This window comes from Ranitomeya imitator, chromosome 1 (genome assembly GCF_032444005.1).
Source record: "Ranitomeya imitator isolate aRanImi1 chromosome 1, aRanImi1.pri, whole genome shotgun sequence".
Classification (NCBI taxonomy): Eukaryota; Metazoa; Chordata; class Amphibia; order Anura; family Dendrobatidae; genus Ranitomeya; species Ranitomeya imitator.
This window is the reverse complement of record NC_091282.1, coordinates 841,828,240-841,852,372: the sequence shown is the minus strand read 5'-3', so window position 1 is coordinate 841,852,372 and position 24,133 is coordinate 841,828,240. Positions and strand designations below refer to the sequence as shown.

General features: G+C 42.2%; 1 protein-coding gene across 4 annotated transcripts in view; it reads right to left on the bottom strand.

The window, feature by feature from the left end:
• Positions 1-24,133, bottom strand: part of SPPL2B (signal peptide peptidase like 2B) — a 98,000-nt gene that overhangs the window by 5,718 nt on the left and 68,149 nt on the right. For 2 of the 4 annotated variants that reach the window (XM_069740826.1, XM_069740804.1), the window contains exons 7-14: positions 16,111-16,207; positions 15,855-15,971; positions 15,692-15,773; positions 12,110-12,184; positions 11,955-12,017; positions 11,476-11,575; positions 5,224-5,301; positions 3,053-3,213 (exon numbers count right to left, since the gene is read on the bottom strand). In XM_069740826.1, the coding sequence (XP_069596927.1) occupies positions 3,053-3,213; positions 5,224-5,301; positions 11,476-11,575; positions 11,955-12,017; positions 12,110-12,184; positions 15,692-15,773; positions 15,855-15,971; positions 16,111-16,207 (773 nt within the window). Of the gene's footprint in view, positions 1-2,986; positions 3,214-5,223; positions 5,302-11,475; positions 11,576-11,954; positions 12,018-12,109; positions 12,185-15,691; positions 15,774-15,854; positions 15,972-16,110; positions 16,208-24,133 lie in introns of all 4 variants that reach the window. The other 2 variants (XM_069740812.1, XM_069740818.1) reach the window with 1 other exon arrangement.

The window sequence follows — 24,133 nt, the reverse complement described above, 5'->3', positions numbered from 1 at the left end:
ATGTGAACCTAGCCTTACGGAGCCAGTCCTTCGTTGCCCTGGCTGTGCGTTTTGGGTCATTGTCATGCTGGAAGACCCAGCCATGACCCATCTTCAATACTCTTACTGAGGGAAGGAGGTTGTTGGCAAAAATCTCAGGATACATGACCCCATTCATCCTCCCTTCAATACAGTGCACTCGTCTTGTCTCCAGTCACAAGTGTGTCAAACTAACCTTGGAGATCTGGGGGTAGAAGATCCCTGCATAATTGTGAATCGCAGATCTTCCATTTAGCCTGTGTGTTTTGGTTTCCTTTGGTGCTGAAGAGGTTAATCACCTTTCTATGCTAGTCAGAAACATGCAGCTCATTTCATTAACTCTTCCTATAAAACCTGGCCAGACCCTCTCACCCTTGCCAGTGAAAATTCTGCTTCCTTGCTCTTAGGAGTTCGTTGTTGCTATTGGAGATTCTTCTTCCTGTGCTGTGTACTTAAGCTAAGTGTTTGCAGAGAAGTTGTTGTGGTGGTGTTCTCTAGGACATGTGTGTTTATCTCTTGGTTCCTGTTCCCCTTTAGTTTATTCCGCCATGTCCCTATTCTCCTCCCTATTGTTGGTTTGTGCTTTTGTATGATAGGGGGTTTCTGTTATCCCTGTTTTGCCTTTTGTGTCTTGATCACATTACATTTCTGTCCCAGGCTCTATGGTGCGAGGGAGGTGACAGACCAGGGATTAACAAGAGCATAGTGAGGTTGGAGACTCAGGCCTCTCTACAATCAAGAGTACCCTCAAGACAGGGATAACTAGGGTCTCAGATCCAGGGACAGTGTCAGGCCCCAAACTAAGAATGTCGCAGAGTAACATTCCCATAACACAAAAGCACCCCCAAAGTATGATGTTTCCCCCACCATGTTTCATAGTTGGGATGGTGTTCATTGGGTTGCAGTTCTTGGGGTTGCACTCATCCTCCTTGCTCCAAACACAGCGATTGAAGTTCATAACAAAAAGTTCTGTTTTGTTCTCATCTGACCTTCTCCTATTTGTTCTCTGGATCATCCAGATAGTCACTGAAACGGACCTGGACATGTGTTGGCATGAGCAAAGGGACATTGAATGCCCTGCAGGATTTTAATCCATGAAGGTGTAATGTGTTACTAATGGTAATGTTTGAGACTGTAGTTCCAGCTCTCTTCAGGTCATTGTCCAGGTTCTCCCATGTAGTTCTGGGCTAATTTCTGACCTTTCTCAGAATCAGCCTTACCCCACGAGGAGAGATCTTGCATGGAGCCCCAGACCGAGGAAGATTGACAATCATTTTGTGTTTCTTCCATTTTCCATTGTGCCAACAGTTGTTGCCTTCTCACCAAGCTGCTTGCCTCTTGTCCTGTAGCACATCACAGCCTTGTGCAGATCTACAATTTTGTCCCTGATGTCCTTAGACAGCGTTTGGTCTTGGCCATGGTGGAGAGGTTGGAGTGTGATTGACTGTGATCACCTACCAACCAGCAATAATTCTAACAGACCCTGTTAGTTTGTCAAATACTTGTTTCATACAATAAAATGCAATTTAATTATTTAAAAATCATACAATGTGATGTTCTGTTTTTTTTTATTGCTAGATTCTCTCACAGTTGAAGTGTACCTACGACAAAAATACCTCTCCATTCTTTGTAGGTGGGAAAATAAAATGGCAGTGTATCAAATACTGTATATTCTTGAGTACAGTGTTTCAGCACATTTTTATGCTGAAAAAGCCCCACTCAGCTTACACTCGAGTGAGGGTCCCATAAGATGAAGGTGGAGCGGCAGCAGCGGGTCACAGGAGCCGGCTGCTGCAGCTAACACCTGTGCCACATGATAAAGAGAAACGAATATTCACTTCTCTCCACTCCCATGGGCGTGGAGAGAAGTGAATATTCATTTCTCTTTAATCACGGGCACAGCAGTCGCAGCCGCAGGCTTCCTGCAGCTGCCTGGCGATCACGTGTACCCACTACTTAAGGGAATGCATATTCACTTCTCTCCACTCCCATGGGCATGGAGGGTAGCGAATATTCATTCCCTTCAGTGCCAGGCTTTATAGTAATAGGTTTTTGAGTAAATCTAATAGCCAATTTAAAAAGGAGACATCACCAAGTCAAAAACTGACAGCTTTAGCTTTTATTTTATTCTTACTGCTTCTAAGTATTACATTTATTTTTTCAAAATTCATATGGCTCCTTTTTATTCAGTGCCAATTTTCATGGTCTTTACAAGGGGTCGTGGCTCACAGGATTCTCTTGGGTTGTGTCCCAGGCTGCTTTGCATTATTCCCCTGTAAGCCACACCCCCTCGGTGAAGACCATAAAAATCAGTAGTGAATAAAAAGGCCCATATCCCTAACACTGTATAGTTGACTAAAAAATGTTTTTTAAAAAGGAATTATCAGGGGAGCTTGGAAGCAAATAATAGCAAAATATAGTCACTTTTTTTTCCTGGTGACAGGTCCTCTTTAAAGGGGTTATTCAGCCTTAGACTACAAGTCTCTTTATGTGACTGCAAAATTGTGAATCCTCTCACTGTGCGTTGTGAGGATTCTTCAGGGTCAATGTCGGGCACATGACAAGTAAGCGATTTGCATAGATGTGATCACGTGCTGAGTAGACGTGCGTGGCCTTGATCAATGCAGGTGTATTGAACGAGGCTGGACACATCTAGTCAGAATGTGACCGGAAGAATCGCTTACTTGTGACCACATGAACCCCTTCAAGTTGTTGAGGTCTCAGAGCAATCCAATATGACTTCCTATTGGTTTGGACACTAAATACAGACTGTATATTATATTACATATATATCATAGATTCCTGCTAATCCTGTGCACATACAATTATGTCAGGGAACTTGGATTCAACATATCAGAGAATCAAACCACTGTCAAATAAAACAAGCATCACATTTAATAAAAATAGACATGCAATACACGGGAATGTTATATTGTCCTATTTTGTTAATTTAAATGTGTTACTTAACTTTGATTTGAAGGAACACTAATGTTTTACATCCTTAATCAGATAGTCATATCAAACTGGTATTCACCACAAAGCCGCTGCCAGTCCAGAACAAAGGAAGCTCCTTTCGCCAAAGGGCCACAGCCAGACTTGTGAGGAGGGTACAGGGGACCAGGTACAGGAGAGCCGGTTGTCCTCTTTGCATAAGAGCTAGTGCCACAAAGGTCACCAGGAGACCTATCCCATAGGCTGTGAAGTAAAAAGACAAAGACTATCTTAATTTAAATTAAACACGAGAAAAAACAATTGTGCAAAAATATATACCGTACATTTTCTCACACCTTAATTGCTAGCAGCTAACAAATGTATTAGTGATCACAGAGGGAGGGTAATATTTGTAGCAACTACAATATAAATTCGCTGTACTGAAACGTATTAGTGGAAAAAATGGCATCATTGTTATCGAGAACATACCTGTTATTTCTGTGGAGTACACCACTGGAAATAAACACCTAGGGACATAACTCATAGGATGCCTCCACACGGGGCTGATGTAACATATGTCCCACTGTGTATTACAGTACCAGCATTGGTAAAAATCTACACACACTATGTGAAAAAAAATTGCACTGCAATTTTAATGTTCCTTGCACCAATGGGGTCCTGGGTTCAAATCCCACCAAGGAAACATCTGGAGTTTATATATCCCTGTGTTTGCTTGGGTTTCCGCTGGGTTCTCCGCTTTCCTCACACATTCCAAAGACATACTGATAGGGAAGCGCTGTGGAATTAATGGTACTATATATGAAAGTAAAATAAAAAATAATAATAATGAACGAAAAGAACTAAGCATGACCAATAGAATATTGTATCTGGATTTCCCTTACAAGCATTCAATGTCCTTAAATGGAGTCTGTCACCCCCAAAATCGTATATGAGCTGCGGCCACCGGCACCAGGGGCTTATCTACAGCATTCTGGAATGCTGTAGATAAGCCCCCGATGTAATCTGAAAGATGAGAAATAAAGGCTATATTATAGTCACCCAGGGGCGGTCCTGCTGCGGTCCGGGTCCGATGGGCGTCGCAGTCCGGCCCGGGGCCTTTCATCTTCATACGATGACGTCCTCTTCTTGTCTTCTTGCCACGGCTCCGGCACAGGCGTACTTTGCCCTGTTGAGGGCAGAGCAAAGTACTGCAGTGCGCAGGTGCCGGGAAAGGTCAGAGAGGCCTGGTGCTTGCGCACTGCAGTACTTTGCTCTGCCCTCAACAGGGCAAAGTACGCCTGTGCTGGAGCCGCAGCAAGAAGACAAGAAGAGGACGTCATGGAATGAAGATGGGAGGAGCTGGACCCGGACTGCGATTCTAATCGGACCGGACAGCAGCGGGACCGCCCCTGGGTGAGTATAATCTAACCTCTTTTTCTCATCTTTCAGGACACATCGGGGGCTTATCTACAGCATTACAGAATGCTGTAGATAAGCCCCTGATGCCGGGGGCCGCAGCTCATATACGATTTTGGGGGTGACAGATTCCCTTTAAGCAGACTTTCAATAGGCAGCAGGAAGAATGTAAGGGTATGTGTGCATGATGTCTTTTCCAGGAAGATATGCTCCATAACCCAGCCAAAAAAGCATTCGTTAAATGTCAAAAAAAAAAAAAATCGAACATATGCACTGCAGTGTAAAAACGACTTGCCATGCGTCATTTAACCTACTGTTTCCGCTCAGAAGTCACTCACTAGTTGATATAAACAAGCAAAAAATAAAATAATGATGGCTATTACTAAAAACATCCGAAAAGACAAAAAAAACTCTTCAGGGAAAAAACTAGCAACGTTTTCCTGTGGCAAACTTGGTGGGTGCGCCTTCATATAAAAGACGTTACTTGCACATTCCGTAATAGGTGCAACCTAAACTTCCATTTCCCAGAACAGTAAATAAAAAAATAAGAACATAAAGAGGCACAAAATTCTTATAATACTTTACTACCACCTAGAGGAGACCCAAGATAGAAACATGCTAAGACCTTATCCGAGAAAACAGCTATAGTACATGAATATAATCTAGGGTGCTTAGTTAACATAATTTGGAGTTTTGTCTGTTTAGTGGCTAGAGTGAACATGCACTTGCATGCTGCATGCACACCAACTTACATCCCAGTTCATTTCTTTTGATTTTTTTTTTACCACCTAGAGGAGACTCAGGAGAATACTTAAAGAAAGCAACTGATAAACGCAGCACTATCTAAGCAATACATACCAATAGTGCAAGCCAAAAAATAGATCCTCGAAGACTGAATCAGAATGTCAAATCTATGACAATAAGCCACTAGCAGACCTGTATGAAGAAAAAGAATATATTATAAATAAAAATTCTTGTTTTTAGGCAAACACAATTGCACTTAAAGGGGTTATCCAAGACCTTACCGGCAGGTAGTTGCCAATTACCTGCCTGTTGTGTTCGGCAATGTGGTCTTCGGGGTAAGGGAGGTCACAGATCACTTCTACTTGTGACGTCTTGTTGACGTCTCTTCCACTCTGCTGACGGGGCGTCACTGTTGATGCCATGCTGATTGACAACGTGCTCCATGCTGCATAACTGCCAGGAGTTGGTTGCCAAATTGGCATGACGTTAGCAGTGACGCCTCACGACAGAGCAGTGCGGAAAAGGAAGAGTTGCTCTTTTCTCTTGTTAAAGGAAACCTGTCAGGTCCTCTGTGCCCCCAGAACCACCAGCAATTGTGTCTGCACATGTAGACACCCTGACTAACAGTCCCTATATCAAATTACACACAGATAGTTAGAAAAAGTATTTCTAAAGGCCTTTGACTAGTCGAGGGGGCGTTAGTGTCTCCAGACTAGTCGGTCCACTAAGCATGTTACCACACCTCTAAGTACAGCGCTTGCAATGTCGCCGACCCTAGTAAGCCATGTTCTCACGCCCACAGGGGTGTGATAACATCTAAGTGGGCCGACTAGCCTGGGGACACTAACGCCCCTCGACTAGTCAAAGGCCTCATTTACTTATGAATGGACTTTACACATAAATACGGTAGATCTTCCGAAAAAGTATTTCTAATGTGATACTGGGACTGTTAGGCAGGGAATTTACATGTGCAGACCTCACTGCTGGTGGTTCTGGGGGCATGGGGGACCTGACAGGTTCCCTTTAAGATAAGCAAATGTACATTATAAGGGGTAATACATCCAAAGCTGTCAGAAGAACATTTAGAAAGACTGTGCAGAATCTTCACACACGTGTGGAAAAATCATTTATGCAGTGTTAAGAACTAGGTGATGCAAATATGATTACACTGTTTTTGTGGATCCACAGTGTGCCATGTAGAAAGACATTGTGCGATTTGGAATAGTTTTGCAGCAAATTCTAGCAAAGAACATGTTTTTATGTGGTCTTTAGCTACCTCATGGGCATAGACATCCGTGAACCTTCTATAATACCACAGACATCCTCTACCCATCTTGAAACCCCTTTAATTCTCCTTTTTAAGAGGTCAATTTTCATTTTTACCTCCACTTCTGCCAAGAACAATAACAATTTTTCAATTGTATGAAAAAAAATTTTTTTGAAGGACAAATGGTAGATTTGAAAGATGATATTAACTTTAGTATTCAATATACAAAAGAGAGAAAAATTATAAGTGGGGTAAAATTCCACCATGTATTTGGGGGTTTTGTTTTGTGCAGTTTTAAGTGTGGGTACAAGTGACTTGATTCTGTTGATCGGTACAGTTACGGAGATACCAAACTTATACGGCTTTTTGTTATAGTTTACAGAAGTTTGTAAAAAAAAAAATAATAATAAAAAAATGGGTATGTTGTAGCCATTCACCAAGACACTTAAGGGCTTGTTTTTGGTGTGGGTACATACAACTTTTTGATCATTTTTTATGCTCTTCTTTTTTGGTGGGGAAAGAGTCAAGTTGAAAATCCACAATTATTACGTTTTATTTCTTTCTTTACAACAATTACCACATAAGTTAAATATTATACTTTGGGGTGCACAACCCATAATCTAATGTAGAGTCATGTATATGCATGACCACTTCCTCTTTAGCGCCTATTTACACAGTTTTTTTTTACGAGGATATAGAAAATAATTTTACTGCAAATCCACATAAAAAATGCTTCAGATACTCTTTGAAAAATTTCCAATTAGTTTTACTGGGAAATGTTCAAAATAATGTGAAATAAAACAGCAATGTGTGGACTAAAGAAGCTATCCAATTCAATTCTGTCGGAAACTCATTCAATGAGTATTTGACACAGTTTTTTATGTGGATTCAGAAGAATTCCATTTTAAATCCTCATAAAAAAACCTGTGAACGCACACATTCATGAGCCCACATTCCAACGATGAGGATTAAGTGAGTTTTTGATATTGCAGAATTTCTGGACCTTTTCTGTATCTATTAGATAAATCAGACTTGTGTTTTGTCATTGTGTGTTCAAGGAGTGTATTTTTTTTACATGTGGTTTTATCACGTTTTTGACTCTGCATCTTTTGCCTCTTTTTGGCATGAAATTTCACACTAGACCTCAAGCAGCTTGGATTGTGGCCTCTCCACTCTTCCTCCAAGGTCTGGGACCTTGATTTCCAAATTAAATGCAAAATTTATTTTAATCAGGAAACACCTTGGACCACTGAACGACAGTCTAGTTCTTTTTCGCCTTGTCCCAGGTAAGACGCTTCTGGCGTTGTCTATTGGTCATGAGTGGCTTGACACAAGGAATGTGACACTTGTAGCCCATGTCCTGGATACATCAGTGTGTGGTGGCTCTTGAAGCAATGACTCCAGCAGCAGTCCACTCCTTGTGAATCTCCCCCAAATTTTTGAATGGCCTTTTCCTTTCAAGGCTGTGGTTATCCCAGTTGCTTGTGAACCTTTCTCTATCACACTTTTTCCTTCTAATCAACTTTCCATTAATATGCTTGTCTACAGCTCTCTGTGAGCAGTCAGCTTCTTTAGCAATTACTTTTTGTGGCTTACCCTTCTTGTGGAGTGTGTCAATCTGTCAAGTCAGCAGTCTTCCTCATGACTGTGGAGCCTACTGAAACAGACTAAGGTACCTTTTTAAATGCTTAGGAAGCCTTTGCAGAAATAAACACTTGAAATAGATCTCTCTGTTTGTAATGACTCTATATAATATATGAGTTTCACTTTGTGTATTGAAGAACTGAAATAAATTAACTTTTTGATGATATTCTAATTTTGTGAGGAGCACCTATATTTGGTATTGCCGCATTCGGAACGGCCCGACCTATAAAACTGTCAGACGAATTATCTCCTTCAGTGTACATCAGAAAAAAAAAAAGGAGCAAAAACGGTTGCATTTTCATCAACAAAATGTGGAATGAAGTGCAATCAAAAAGTCAAATGGAAATAAAAATGGTACCAATGAAAACATCTTGTCCCGCAAAAAGAAAGCTGCCTCAAAGTTCAATCAGTGGAAAAAAAAAAGTTACAGCTCTCAGAATAATGCGATGCAAAAACAATTATTCTTTCTATAAAATAATTTTTATTGTGTAAAAGCGTCAATACATAAAAAAAATGATATAAATGTGGTATTGCTGTAAACGTACTAACCCGAATAAAGTTACTGTATCAATTTTACCACATGCGAAACGGCAATAAAGAAAAAAAAATATTCCTGAATTACTGGTTCTAGTTCATTCTGCCTCCCAAGAATCTGAATAGAAGGCGATCAAAAAATGTAATGTGCTCAAAAATGGTACCAATAAAAACATCAACTCGTCCTGCAAAAGAGCCCGCTCATGACTTTGTCAGCCGAAATATGGAATATTATAGCTAAATATGACAATGAAAAACTGTTTTTTGTATAAGAAAAAAAAGTGTTTTAGTGCGAGACAGCAGCCAAACATAGAAACCCGCTATAAATCTGGTATCGCTGCAATCGCACAGCCCCGAATAATAAAGTTGTCAAATCACTTATACCGCGTGAGGAACAGCATAAAAAAATTAATAAAACCAATTCTTGGCCTGCTTTTGATATGTTCTTTCTGCCTCCCAAAGATTGCAGTAAGGCTCGGATTACATTTATCCTGAACTCTACGCTGAGCGCTTACACCAGGGATTCTGAGCAATTCTCTGAAATACATGATTCAGACTAAAGCCTCAATGGAAGGTTTCCTATAATGAGTCAGATGGAGGCACTGTGGATGCCGTATGACCTGTGATCCGGCGGTATTCATCTTTTTAGGCGTGCATAAAAGCGTGGTCAGCCAGTTTGTGCACTTCTGAAAAGAAGGACAATGATGAACAGAGGCCAGATGGAGTCCAGAGCAACTCTACTCCCTCATTATAGTGGCTCCCTCGGGGGGGGGGGGGGGGGGTGTCATCTGAATCGGGTCACTCGGATGTTGAGATGGAAACCCCAAAGCAAGTGCTCAGCGTAGAGCGCCGGATAAATGTGATCACAAATGTTATTTTAAAACGTTCCCAACTTGCTTTTTTTTTGTGGATTGAGTTGAAGTTTTTACTCCAGAAAAAAACAAGCAAGTCTCCACTCAGCTCTGTTACCCGTTAACAGAAATATAGGAGCTTCCACACTACAGGTAATACAAAGGCTCTGCAAAAGCGCAATATCTCCTCGCCTAACAAAAGAAATCCAAAAATTCTGTGCTTCCAAATCCAAATGCCCCCTACTTTCTGAGCCTCATACTGTACCTAAACCACATTTCGTGAAGCAGCAGTCAGTAGCACTAAAGTATGCAAACATAAAATATGAAAATTAAATTGCATTACTGCACTAAAAATATGAAAAATTGAGAATGCTTAGCGCATAAATTGGCCAATTCATGTGTACCTGGCAGCCACGTTAAGGTGATTCTCGATGCCAGGACCGAATGCCAATCCTCACTTAGTCTACATCTCTCTGGGAGCCTAATATGAATCCTCTGGATTAAAGTCTATATCTAAATGGAGGGGTAGAATCCTGCTGCAAGGCTGCCTGAGGCTAAGGGGCGGAGTGCTCAGTCAGAAGGCTAATACAAATATATATATAAAAAAAAAAAATGACCGTCACATCCAAATTTAAATCAGGTCCCTTTCCAGCGCTGCCGTGCGCCCAAGCAGTCGTTTTCCAACAAATATAGGATCGTGGCATACTCAAAAGAAAATGGATGCCAAAATTTGTTGGGGCTAAAACATTTTTGCGGGAAAAATGTGATCTTTTATTTTTACGGCTCAACATTATAAAATTCTGTGAAGCCACTGAGGGTTCAAAGTGCTCACCACACATCTAGATAAATTCCTTGAGGGGTCTAGTTTCCAAAATGGGGTCATTTGTGGGGGGTTCCACTGTTTTGGCACATCAAGGGGCTCTCCAAATTCGACATGGCATCCGCTTTCAATTTCAGCCAATTTTGTATTCCTAATGTCAAATGGTGCTCCTTCCCGTCCGAGCTCTGCGCCTAGTTTTACTCTACATATTTGGTATGGGCATACTCAGGAGAAATTGCACAACAAATTTTGGGGTTCAATTTTTTTCTTGCTACTCTTGTGAAAATAAAAAATTTGGGGCTAAAATAAAATTTTTGTGGCAAAAAAGTTAATTGTTCATCATTTCCTTCCACATTCCATTAATTCATATGAAGCATGTGAAGGGTTAATAAACTTCTTGAATCTGGTTTTGAGCACCACGAGGGGTGCAGTTTTTAGAATGGTGTCACTTTTGAGTATTTTGTGTCACATAGGCCTCTCAAAGTCACTTCAAATGTGATGTGGCCCATAAAGGTTTTGTTAATTTTATTGAAAAATGAGAAATTGCTGGTCAACTTTTAACCCTTTATCTTTGTAAAAAGAAAAAAAAATGTTTCAAAAATTGTGCTGATATAAAGTAGACATGTAGTAAATGTTATTTATGGGGCAGCATGGTGGCTCAGTGGTTAGCACTGCAGCCTTGGAGCGCTGGAATCTTGGGTTCAAATCCCACCAAGGACAACATCTGCAAGGAGTTTGTATGTTCTCCTAGTGTTTGCGTGGGTTTCCCCCGGGTACTCCAGTTTCCTCCCACACTCCAAAGACAAACTGATAGGGAATTTAGATTGTGAGCCCCATCGGGGACAGCGATGATAATGTGTGCAACCTGTAAAGTGCTGCGGAATATGTTAGCGCTATATAAAAATAAAGATTATTATTATTAGCTATTTTGCATAATATAACTCTCTGGTTTAAGGGCATAAAAAAAAAAAAAGTTTGAAAATTGAGAAATTTTCTGATATTTTCAGAAATAAATGCACGTTATGTTGAACTAATTTTACCAATGTAATGAAATACAATATGCCACCAAAAATAACCTCAGAATCGGTGGGATCCGTTGAAGCATCACAGAGTTAGGACCTCAAGGTGACACTGGTCAGAATTTAAAAAAATTGGTCTGGTAACAAAGGGGAAGTCCGGCTCTGGCACGAAAGGGTTAAACAGAATGTGAGGCACAGATTTGCATAAATGCATTAACCAATTCTTAATACCTGGCACTAATATGTCTCCGAAACCTAGAAGAGAGAATGGCCGGTCACAGAGAGCCAATGGTGAAGAATTTAATCTTGGCACTTTCAGAACCATTGGAAGCTGGTATAAAAAAAGAAAAAATATCAAATGAAAAAGCAACTAATCATATACTTTGTTACATAGAAGATTTGGGCTGCGCATTTTCTATGATCCATAGTCTTCTAAACTTTTACCATCGAGTCTTAATAGTAAAATCACTCGAACGATTTTGCATGAAAAACAGAACTTTGCCTTAATTGAGTATACCTAACATTTCACGGCATTTTTTATCCCTTAATGTTCTATGGGACTGACTAAAAAAAAACAAAACTGTGCACTGTACACTATTTTCAGTTCTGTATACAATGGATGGAGTGGAGGTGGTTGCAGGAGCCACTCCAATATCACAGCGCATATTTCTCAGCACTCAGAAATGGTAAGAATCAAAATAACACTTTACCTTTTCCTGAGTATATGAATCTGATGGACCTGCAGCAACTTCAACCATGATACTCTCGCCACTCTGCAGATGGAAAAACGGTTTCAAAATACTGTACAAGCAGATTTTCTTACTAGGAGTCTATATGTAATACTTCAGTGCAAGTCATAACTTACCTTAGTAAAAAATGGTGTGATGAACACAAAAAAGACGTCATATACAAAGAGAACAAGCAACAGCAAAGTGCAGCTCTGAAAGAAAATGTAAAATGTAATAAAATCAAGTTAAGGACCAATGACAATGACTTTAAATAGGCTCATATTAGATATATACATATATATATATATATATATATATATATATATATATACACACCCACATATATATATATATATATATATATATATATATATATATATATATATATGTATATATATATATATATATATATATATATATATATATATATATATATATATATACACACACCGTATTTTTCGGACTAAAAGACGCACTTTTTCCCCCCAAAAAAAGGGGGGAAAATGGGGGGTGCGTCTAATAGTCGCAAAGCAGGCTTACCTAGGTGGCAGAGGTGCGGTGGCAGAGGTCCGGTGGCAGAGGTGCGGTTGCGGGGGTGTGGCGGCAGAGGAGGCGCAGTAAGCGGGGTCCCTTTTCCCGGTATGGTGATGCAGCAGGCCCGGTATGCAGCAGAGCCGGGTGAATCCTCTTGTTATCGGTGGTGGCGGCCATTTTCCGGATGCCGCGCGTGCGCAGATGGAGCGCTCTGCTTCCCGGGGCTTCAGGAAAATGGCCGCCGCGATCTCCATCTGCGCACGCGCGGCCTCCCGCGGCCATTTTCCTGAAGCCCCGGGAGCAGAGCGCTTCATCTGCACATGCGCGGCCTCAGGAAGATGGCCGCGCCCACCGATAACAAGAGGATTCACCCGGCTCTGCTGCATACCGGGCCTGCTGCATCACCATACCGGGGAAAGGGACCCCGCTTCCTGCGCCTCCTCTGCTGCCACACCCCCGCCACCGCACCTCTGCCACCGGACCTCTGCCACCGCACCTCTGCCACCTAGGTAAGCCTGCATGGTACGCCAGGGACCCCTCTCACGCCATACCTCTCACTGCACCTCCTGATCCCAGCACCTCCTGATCCCAGCACCTCCTGATCCCAGCACCTTCTCATCCCAGCACCTCCTGATCCCAGCACCTCCTGATCCCAGCACCTCCTGATCCCAGCACCTTCTCATCCCAGCACCTCCTGATCCCAGCACCTCCTGATCCCAGCACCTCCTCATCCCAGCACCTTCTCATCCCAGCACCTTCTCATCCCAGCACCTCCTCATCCCAGCATCACCCCACCTTGCCTCCTGTGACCCTGCTCTGCCACCGCCATAAGATACTGTAAATTCGGACAATAAGACGGACCCCCATGTTATAAAAAATCTTTTTTTCTGCAATTTTCACCCCAAATTTGGGGTGCGTCTTATGGTCCGGTGCGTCTTATAGTCCGAAAAATACGGTGTATATATATATATATATATATATATATATACTGTATATACATACACACACACACATATATACGGTTGTGGCCAAAAGTATTGACACCCCTGCAGTTCTGTCAAATAATACTCATTTTCTTCCTGAAAATGATTGCAAACACAAATTCTTTGTTATTATTATCTTCATTTAATTTGTCTTCAATGAAAAAAACACAAAAATAATTGTCCTAAAGCCAAATTGGATATAATTCCACACCAAACATAAAAAGGGGGTGGACAAAAGTATTGGCACTGTTCAAAAAACCATGTGATGCTTCTCTAATTTGTGTAATTAACAGCATCTGTAACTTACCTGTGGCACCTAACAGGTGTTGGCAATAACTAAATCACACTTGCAGCCAGTTGACATGGATTAAAGTTGACTCAACCTCTGTCCTGTGTCCTTGTGTGTACCACATTGAGCATGGAGAAAAGAAAGAAGACCAAAGAACTCTCTGAGGACTTGAGAAACCAAATTGTGAGGAAGCATGAGCAATCTCAAGGCTACAAGTCCATTTCCAAAGACCTGAATGTTCCTGTGTCTATCGTGTGCAGTGTCATCAAGAAGTTTAAAGCCCATGGCACTGTGGCTAACCTCCCTAGATGTGGACGGAAAAGAAAAATTGCCAAGAGATTTCAACGCAAGATTGTGCGGATGTTGGATAAAGAACCTCGACTAACATCCAAACAAATTCAAGCTGCCCTGCAGTCCGAGGGTACAACAGTGTCAACCCGTACTATCCGTCGGCATCTGAATGAAAAGGGACTGTATGGTAGGAGACCCAGGAAAACCCCACTTCTTACCCCGAGACATAAAAAAGCCAGGCTGGAGTTTGCCAAAACTTACCTGAAAAAGCCTAAAACGTTTTGGAAGAATGTTCTCTGGTCAGATGAGACAAAAGTAGAGCTTTTTGGGCAAAGGCATCAACATGGAGTTAACAGGAGTAAAAAAGAGGCATTCAAAGAAAAGAACACGGTCCATACAGTCAAACATGGCGGTGGTTCCCTGATGTTTTGGGGTTGCTTTGCTGCCTCTGGCACTGGACTGCTTGACTGTGTGCATGGCATTATGAAGCCTGAAGACTACCAACAAATTTTGCAACATAATGTAGGGCCCAGTGTGAGAAAGCTGGGTCTCCCTCAGAGGTCATGCGTCTTCCAGCAGGACAATGACCCAAAATACACTTCAAAAAGCACTAGAAAATGGTTTAAGAGAAAGCACTGGAGACTTCTAAGGTGGCCAGCAAGGAGTCCAGACCTGAATCCCATAGAACACTGTGGAGAGATCTAAAAATGGAAGTTTAGAGAAGGCACCCTTCAAATATCAGGGACCTGGAGCAGTTTGCCAAAGAAACTCATTGACGGTTACCGGAAGCGGTTGGTCACAGTTATGTCGGCTAAAGGTTGTGCAACCAAGTATTAGGCAAATGGTGCCAATACTTTTGTCTGGCCAATTTTTGGAGTTTTGTGTGAAATGATCAATGTTTTGCTTTTTGCTTCATTATCGTTTGTGTTTTTGCATTTAAGAAAAATTAAATGAAGATAATAATACCAAAGAATTTGTGATTGCAATCATTTTCAGGAAGAAACTGAGTATTATCTGACAGAATTCCAGGGGTGTCAATACTTTTGGCCACAACTGTATTAGGCTACTTTGTTTTTGTTAAAATAATGTGCAGATACGTACTGACTATTAAAAGTAACCAATAATATACACAAGCTAAGCTTGCCCAGATCAATATTCAACAGAGAGGAGTAGGTAAGAACAAAAGAAGATTAGAAGGGTTTCTCACATAAAGATTGATTACAGGTGCAGCACCTGCTTAGTCAGCCCATCGAACTCTATTACTAGTTATGAGGAAAACGGCATAGAAAGAGACTTTAAGATTACCATAACAGCTCAAACCAATCCAATAAAACTAGAGTAGTAATCTTTCATTGATTACATACCGTATGTGTCTCTTAGCTCCTGAGGAATCAAGCACTTGCTTTTTCCCCGGTCAACACAAGCACATGCTTACAATTTTCAGGTTCACGGTTATCTGAGCCCGGCACCTATCTAGCCATCACAAAGGCAGTGTTTATCATTCATCAACAGACTGTTGATTCCATCAAAAATCATCATGATCGATGCATCTTGTGTAATTTACAATTATTACATTGCTGCCTTGTGCAAAGTTAACTTTCAAATGTTATCCCAATACCCACCTTAAATGTCGGCAGGCGAATTGCCTTTAACATGTAAAGACAAAAAGCTATTCCAAGAATATCCTGAAGTATCCAGGCCCATCTGAAAGATATAAAACAGTGTAAAAAAGTGCATCATGGTGGTTTTCTATACTTTGCCTTCTGTTTGATCAGAACTACTTACTGGTCTTCATTCCTGTAGACTCCCCATATCACACTGACAGCAATACAGAAGCTTGCTAGCAGAAGTTTCCAAATAGGCGGGCGATTATGGAAGTAAGGTAGATTATTTTCTGGCACCCTAAGAAGAGCAATGAAATAAAAAGGACAATTAGAGATAAAATAATTAAAATTTGTTTGGATTTTATGTTGTTTTAGCAGCAAATATAATCCTCTCTTTATGGGACTTATGTAGAACTAGAAAGAATTTGTGTGCTCACCTGCACTTCCCATATGGAATTATGCGAACAAATGGGGAAAGGCAGCTGTATAGCCCTATTGATGCAGCCAAGCAGAATATTCCGATGATTATATAAACTGTGTGTAGAAGAAAACGTCACAATAGAAATTACACCGTTATTTTATATTTGTCTTTACCTTAAATGTAAATAAATACACACATATACTCATATATATATATATATATATATATATATATATATATATATATATATATATATATATATATATATATATATATATATATATATATATATATATATATATATATATATATATATATATATATTTATACACTGCCCAAAAAAATAAAGGGAACACTTAAACACTTAAACAACAGAATATAACCCCAAGTAAATCAAACTGTCCGCTTAGGCCTCTTTCACACTTCCGTTTTCTCCAATCACAATCAGTCAAAGTGTTGAAAAAATGGATCCTGTGCTGATTGTAAAAGACTGATGCACTGGATCCATTTTTTTGGAGAGGGAGAGGGGGAGGGGGAAGAGAGAGAGAGACAATCCGTCGCTAATAAAGGTCTATGAGAAAAAAAACGGATCTAGCACCAACATTTGCTGGATCCGGTTTTTTTTTTCCCACAAAACAACGGATTGTGACGGAAACTAGAAGACTGAAGTGTGAAAGAGGCCTTAGGAAGCAACACTGTTTGACAATCAATTTGACATGCTGTTGCGCAAATGGAATAGACAACAGATGGAAATTATCGGCAATTATCAAGACACACAATAAAGGAGTGGCTCTGCAGGGGAGGACCACAGACAACATCTCAGTACCAATACTTTCTGACTGATGTTTTGGTCACTTTTGAATGTTGGTTGGTCGTTAAAGCGCAGTCGGCACGAAACGGCCATTGCCCGCCCTCCTCCCGCTCGCCTCCACCTGCCGCCTCTGGTTAATGTCCTCAACCCACGGATGGTAAAATAAAGGACTTTGATTACAACACTACTGGGTTCCAAGAAGTATCGTTTCTCCTTGCGGAAAGTGACATGTTAAGCATGTCGAGGTGAGGAGACTTAAAGCCGCAATGCTCCTCTGGGAAATATGCAAATTGTCTCTTCAGAGAGGAAGAGGACTAGAACTCTATTGGAAGTAGCAATCCTAACAGTCAATGTGGACCCTTTAACGAGCCTTGTCACATGACTTAGGATAAAAGCCAAACCAGAATCTCAATTTGCAGAAACAGTGTTTCGGGGTACTGCCCCACGTCAGTGTAAAGTGGAGATCTGGTTTGGCTGATTGAGAGGTGTCTGACCGGTATCCAAGAAGTATCGTTTCTCCTTATGGAGAGTGGCATGTTAAGCATGTCGAGGTGAGGAGACTTAAAGGGTTGACATTTACTGTTAGGATTGCTACTTCCAATAGGTGGCACTAGAGTTCTAGTCCTCTTCCTCTCTGAAGGGACAATTTGCAACACTACTGGGTGAGTGCCACATCTTTCTTTCTACTAAGCATAGATACAGATATATAGAATATATATATACCGGTATATATATGTCTATATAGTGCGTCTCACTGACAAGGGCCAACAGCCCGAAACACCGTGTCTGCGAATTGAGATACTGATTGTCTTTTATCCTATTTCTAAGTCATATTGCAAGACTCGTTAAAGGGTTGACTGTGACTTGTAGGATCGCTACTTCCAACAGGTGGTGCTATAGAGTTTAAGTCCTCTTTTCCTCAGAAGAGGCAATTTGCATATTTAATTTCCCAGAGGAGCATTGCACGGCAAATAAGCCGCCTTATCTTGACAAGCCAGCTGATATGTCACTCTCCATAAGGAGAAACGTTACTCCTTAGACCCCAGTCCAGAGCCTCTCACCAAGCCAAATCAGTTCTTATGCTTCGCACTGACGAGTTTAAGTCCTCTTTTTCTCAGAAGAGGCAATATGCATCTGTATACACACACACAATAACTTTGCAAAAAAGTGTTCAATGTCCTTCTGTTTTCTGCCTATAGTTCTAAGGGTCGAAATTTAGCAGCAAAATTAATTATTTTCTAACATACAAACGAAATAATAAGACTTTTAATAAATCATGCTGGTATAAAGAAAGCATATGGGCAGCACGGTGGCGCAGTGGTTAGCACCAGGGCTGTGGAGTCGGTAAGCCACAGTTGCAACTCCGACTCCTGGATTTTATCAGGTTCCGACTCCGACTCCTTCATAAATGGCCAATTCGTAACAATAAATTTACTGTTGTCAAATATTAACATTGTGCTTATTCAGTTTCTCACCATCATATAAGTAATCAGTTAGATAGTAACCACTTAGAGCAAAAACTATATTTATTAGAATACAATTAGAATATAGCAAATAACTTTTATAAACTTTTCTAAACTCTTGTAAGTAAATATGCAATAAACACTGTTATGCAGTTAATAAGAACATCTAGTCTAGAGGAGGAGCTTTACTACTAAGAATTTGCAACGCATTTTCACTTTCAGTTTCATACATTGTAAGTAGGGGTGTTGGGGCAGCATGAGGTTAACCAAGTATAAGATTAGATAAGGGCAGTGGAGAACAGTGACACACAAGAAGTAAGAAATGTCTCTCCAGCAGAACTGCTTATCACTGTTGTTCATAGTTTGATAGAACATATATATTTGAGTAACATTTATAAAATTCATATGAAAGTTCAATTATGAAATATTAATACATTTTTTTTAAAGCTGGAGTCGGAGTCGGTACATTTCTACCGACTCCGATTCCAACCAAAACTAAGGGTACCATCACACTAAGCGACGCTGCAGCGATACCGACAACGATGTCGATCGCTGCAGCGTCGCTGTTTGGTCGCTGGAGAGCTGTCACACAGACAGCTCTCCAGCGACCAACGATCGCTGGGCCGCGCTTAGTAACCCGATGTTTACCCTGGTTACCAGCGTAAATGTAAAAAAAAACCAAACACTACATACTTTTACACTGGTAACCAGGGTAAACATCGGGTTAATAAGCGCAGCCCTGCGCTTAGTAACCCGATGTTTACCCTGGTTACCAGTGAAGACATCGCTGAATCGGCGTCACACACGCCGATTCAGCGATGTCTGCAGGGAGTCCAGCGACGAAATAAAGTTCTGGACTTTCTGCAATGACCAACGATAGCACAGCGGGATCCTGATCGCTGCTGCGTGTCAAACTGAACGATATCGCTAGCCAGGACGCTGCAACGTCACGGATCGCTAGCGATATCCTTCAGTGTGATGGTACCTTAACTCCGACTCCACAGCCCTGGATAGCACTGTAGCCTTGCAGCGCTGGAGTCCTGGGTTCAAACCCCACCAAGGACAACATCTGCAAAGAGTTTGTATGTTCTCCCCGTGTTTGCGTGGGTTTCCTCCGGGTACTCCAGTTTCCTCCCACATTCCAAAGACATACTGATAGGGAATTTAAATTGTGAGCCCCAACGGGGACAGCGATGATAATAGGTGCAACCTGTAAAGCGCTGCGGAATATGTTAGCGCTATATAAAAATAAAGATTATTATTATATGTAGTAAATGTTGTTTATTAACTAGTTTGTGTGTTCTGCCTTTTCCGTTTTTTTTTTTTTTTAGTTTTTTACTTTTCTTTTTTCCTCTGCGGTTCTTTCTTTTTTTTTACTTTATTTGTAGTCCTCTTGGGGAACTTGAACCTGTGATCGCCTGATCATTTATGCTATGCACTACAATACTACGGCATTGCAGTATATACTAGAGTATAAGCCGAGATTTTCAGCCCAAATTTTTGGGCTGAAAGTGCCCCTCTCGGCTTATACTCGAGTCACGGTGGGCGGCAGGGTCGGCGGGTGAGGGGGAGAGGGCGCTGAGGCATACTCACCTAGTCCCGGTGCTCCTGACGCTGCCCCTGCCTGTCACACTGTCTCCAGGTGCCGCAGCTCTTCCCCTGTTCAGCAGTCACGTGGGACCGCTCATTAGAGAAATGAATATGGACTCCACTCCCATAGGGGTGGAGCCACATATTCATTCCTCTGAGCGGTGCCAGTGACCGCTGACAGGAAGAGCTGCGGCACCCGAAGACAGTGTAACAGGAAGGGGCAGCGTCAGGAGCGCCGGGACTAGGTGAGTATTTTATATTCACCTGTCCGCGTTCCACACGTCGGGCGCCGCTCTGTCTTCGCGTCCTCTTGCACTGACTGTTCAGGTCAGAGGGCGCGATGGTGCATATAGTGTGTGCGGCGCCCTCTGCCTGATCAGTCAGTGCAGAGAGACGCCGGGACGAGACGCCGGGAGCTGCAAGCAAGAGAGGTGAGTATGGAATTTTTTTTTTTATTATTGCAGCAGCAGCAATGGCAGAGCTTTATATGGAGCATCTATGGGGCAAAAATGAACGGTGCAGAGCACTATATGGCATAGCTATGGGGCAAGAATGAACGGTGCAGAGCACTATATGGCACAGCTATGGGGCAATAATGAACGGTGCAGAGCACTATATGGCACAGCTATGGGGCAAGAATGAACGGTGCAGAGCACTATATGGCACAGCTATGGGGCAAGAATGAACGGTGCAGAGCACTATATGGCACAGCTATGGGGCAATAATGAACTGTGCAGAGCACTATATGACAGCTATGGGGCAATAATGAACGGTGCAGAGTAGAGTTGAGCGACCTTGACCTTTTTAGAGTCGAGCCGGGTTTTGCGAAACCCGACTATGTCCAAAGTCGGGTCGAGTGAAATCGGCCGATTATGACGTAAAGTCGGGATCGACCGAAACACGAAACCCAATGCAAGTCAATGGGGCAGCATAGTCGGCAGTGAGTGGGGGCCAGGAAAACACCTAGAGTGCCCATTTTAATGTCAAAACCATCCATTCTTCTTAATGAAGCTTGTCAAGCGTAATTTACCTTATAATAATTGGAAGGCATTTGAAATTGGGGGTCATTTGGCTAAAGTTGTGGGGGGTAGGGCTGGTTCAAGTAATTAGTGGGCCCAGGAAATCTGGACCACGTCACGGCAGTGGAGCAGGGAGAGGTAAGTATTTCAACTTTGCAAGTGCTGTGAACCTGAGCAAGCAGGGGGGGCCCACTCGTTGGCATTGGCACTGGCACAGGGCCCCTCAAAGTACAGCGGTGTGTTTGCACGGCGGGGGCGCCTCCCACCGGCAGCAACACTTTTGCGTACTATGAGAGGCCCTGTGCCAGTGACGTCGCCAACTAGTATTCCTCCCCCCACCTGATGAAGGAACCTGCACTTTCATCTGCACCTTCCTCTTTGTCCCCGTGTAAGGTGGTATGGTATGCGGGAAGAGCAACCTGACTTTCAGCAGGGTCACAATGTTGTTGTGTAGCGTGCACGGGGAATGTTGCGTTATGGGTCAATGTACCAGCAGACTCATCTATCACTGGCTGGGCAATGGGCACGATGAAGTGGAAACACAGATATAGGCCCAAAGAAGAAAGTGGGCTAAATGCAGTTCAAAATTGGTAACACAGGAATAACCAGGGGGCATTGCAGTGGAGGACAACTGGAATGAGAGGCTGACACAGAGAGTAGGGCCAAATCAGTAAGTAGTCGAAATGCAGTTCAAAATTGGCAACCGTAGTAAACAGGCGGCACAGCTTTGTTCAGTGGAGGAGAACAGCAAGGAGTGGCAGACACCGATAGTAGGCCCCAAACCAACTAGTAGGCCAAATGCAGTCTAACATTAACAACTACTTAACGAGAGGCTGAAAATGGTATTTCAGGACAGGAAACCAGGAGAACAGCAAGGAGTGGCAGACACCGATAGTAGGCCCCAAACCAACTAGTACGCCAAATGCAGTTGTTCCATTTAACCACAATTTAATGAGAGCCTGAACATAGAAGCTCAGGAAAGGCAACCTGGGGAACACCTTGGAGTGTAACACACCATCTCTCTCCACCCCATACCCATTTTGTAGGCCTAATGCTGTGTACTTTTCTACAACTACTAAACGAGAGTCGGAAGACCGAAGCAATGGCAAGGAAACCTGGGGAACACCTTGGAGTGTAACACACCATCTCTCTCCACCCCATACCCAATTTGTAGGCCTAATGCAGCCTACTTTCCGACACCTACTAAACGAGAGCATGAAGATCGAAGCTCAGGAAAGGCAACCTGGTGAAAACCTTGGAGTGTAACACAACCTGTCTCTACACCCCATACCAAATTTGTAGGCCTAATGCAGCGTAGTTTCCACCAACTACTAAACGAGAGCCGGAAGATCGAAGCTCATGAAAGGCAACCCGGGGAACACCTTGGAGTGTAACACAACCTCTCTCTACACCACGAAAGGGCTGATTCTTAGGAAGGAAGGCTGTTGTAAATAAGCATTGCGCGTCCGAGGGTGATTATATTCTTATTCGGTATCTACTCACCCTCGGACGCGCCATGCTTCTTGATTTGTAATTAATGTTTATTTGCAATGTGCTTTTGACTTACTCAATTATTTTTTTAATTATTGATTTTATTAAATTAATAGTTTAACATCTTATTGGAAATAATTTAAAGGAGACGCGACAGGACAACACTCGGTGGATGCCATATCTGTGTTAACAACTCCAAAAAACTTTCAGTTAACTTCTTGCAGGAGAAAGAAATTGTAGCTGTTGGACCTTTGTAGTACAGTTCCAGATATTTGTTGTGTGTTTGTTTTGATTGTTAAAATGTCTGCATTTGAGATCTCAACACGATCTTATTTTTTATAATCAAATTAATTTTTTAAATATTTTATTAGGTTGGTTCAAGGGGTACACGGGCCGCAGTAGACAGGTCAGTGGAGGCCTAGTGGAAGGAGGGACCGCAGATGCGCCACTGTTTCACCCATACACAATTAGTAGGCCTAATGCAGCGTAGTTTCCAACAGCTACTAAACGAGAGCCGGAAGATCGAAGCTCAGGAAAGGCAACCTGGGGAACACCTTGGAGTGTAACACAACCTCTCTCTACACCACGGAAGGGCTGATTCTTAGGATGGAAGGCTGTTGTAAATAAGCATTGCGCGTCCGAGGGCGATTATATTCTTATTCGGTATCTACTCACCCTCGGACGCGCCATGCTTCTTGATTTGTAATTAATGTTTATTTGCAATGTGCTTTTGACTTACTCAATTATTTTTTTAATTATTGATTTTATTAAATTAATAGTTTAACATCTTATTGGAAATAATTTAAAGGAGACGCGACAGGACAACACTCGGTGGATGCCATATCTGTGTTAACAACTCCAAAAAACTTTCAGTTAACTTCTTGCAGGAGAAAGAAATTGTAGCTGTTGGACCTTTGTAGTACAGTTCCAGATATTTGTTGTGTGTTTGTTTTGATTGTTAAAATGTCTGCATTTGAGATCTCAACACGATCTTATTTTTTATAATCAAATTAATTTTTTTTATATTTAATGATGTTGGTTCAAGGGGTACACGGGCAGCAATAGACAGGTCAGTGGAGGCCTAGTGGAAGGAGTGACGGCAGACAGGCATCAAAGGCCTAACATTGGGCTGGCTGTAGGCAAGTTAAAATTGGTTCCAGGGGAACACGGCCATCAGTGGCCTGGTCAGTGTAGTTGTAGTTGAAAGAACGGGACGCAGACAGGCTTCGAAGGCCTAACATAACAAACTTGGGCTGGCTGTAGGCACTTTTAAATTTGTTCCAGGGGTACATGGGCAGCAGTGTATGGTCAGTGGAAGTCTAGTGGAAGGAGTGACCGCAGACAGGCTTCGAAGGCCTAACATAACAAACTTGGGCTGGCTGTAGGCACTTTTAAATTGGTTCCAGGGGTACACGGGCAGCAGTGGTCTGGTCAGTGGAAGTCTAGTGGAAGGAGTGACCGCAGACAGGCTTCCAAGGCCTAACATAACAAACTTGGGCTGGCTGTAGGCACTTTTAAATTGGTTCCAGGGGTACACGGGCAGCAGTGGTCTGGTCTGTGGAAGTCTAGTGGAAGGAGTGACCGCAGACAGGCTTCGAAGGCCTAACATAACAAACTTGGGCTGGCTGTAGGCACTTTTAAATTGGTTCCAGGGGTACACGGGCA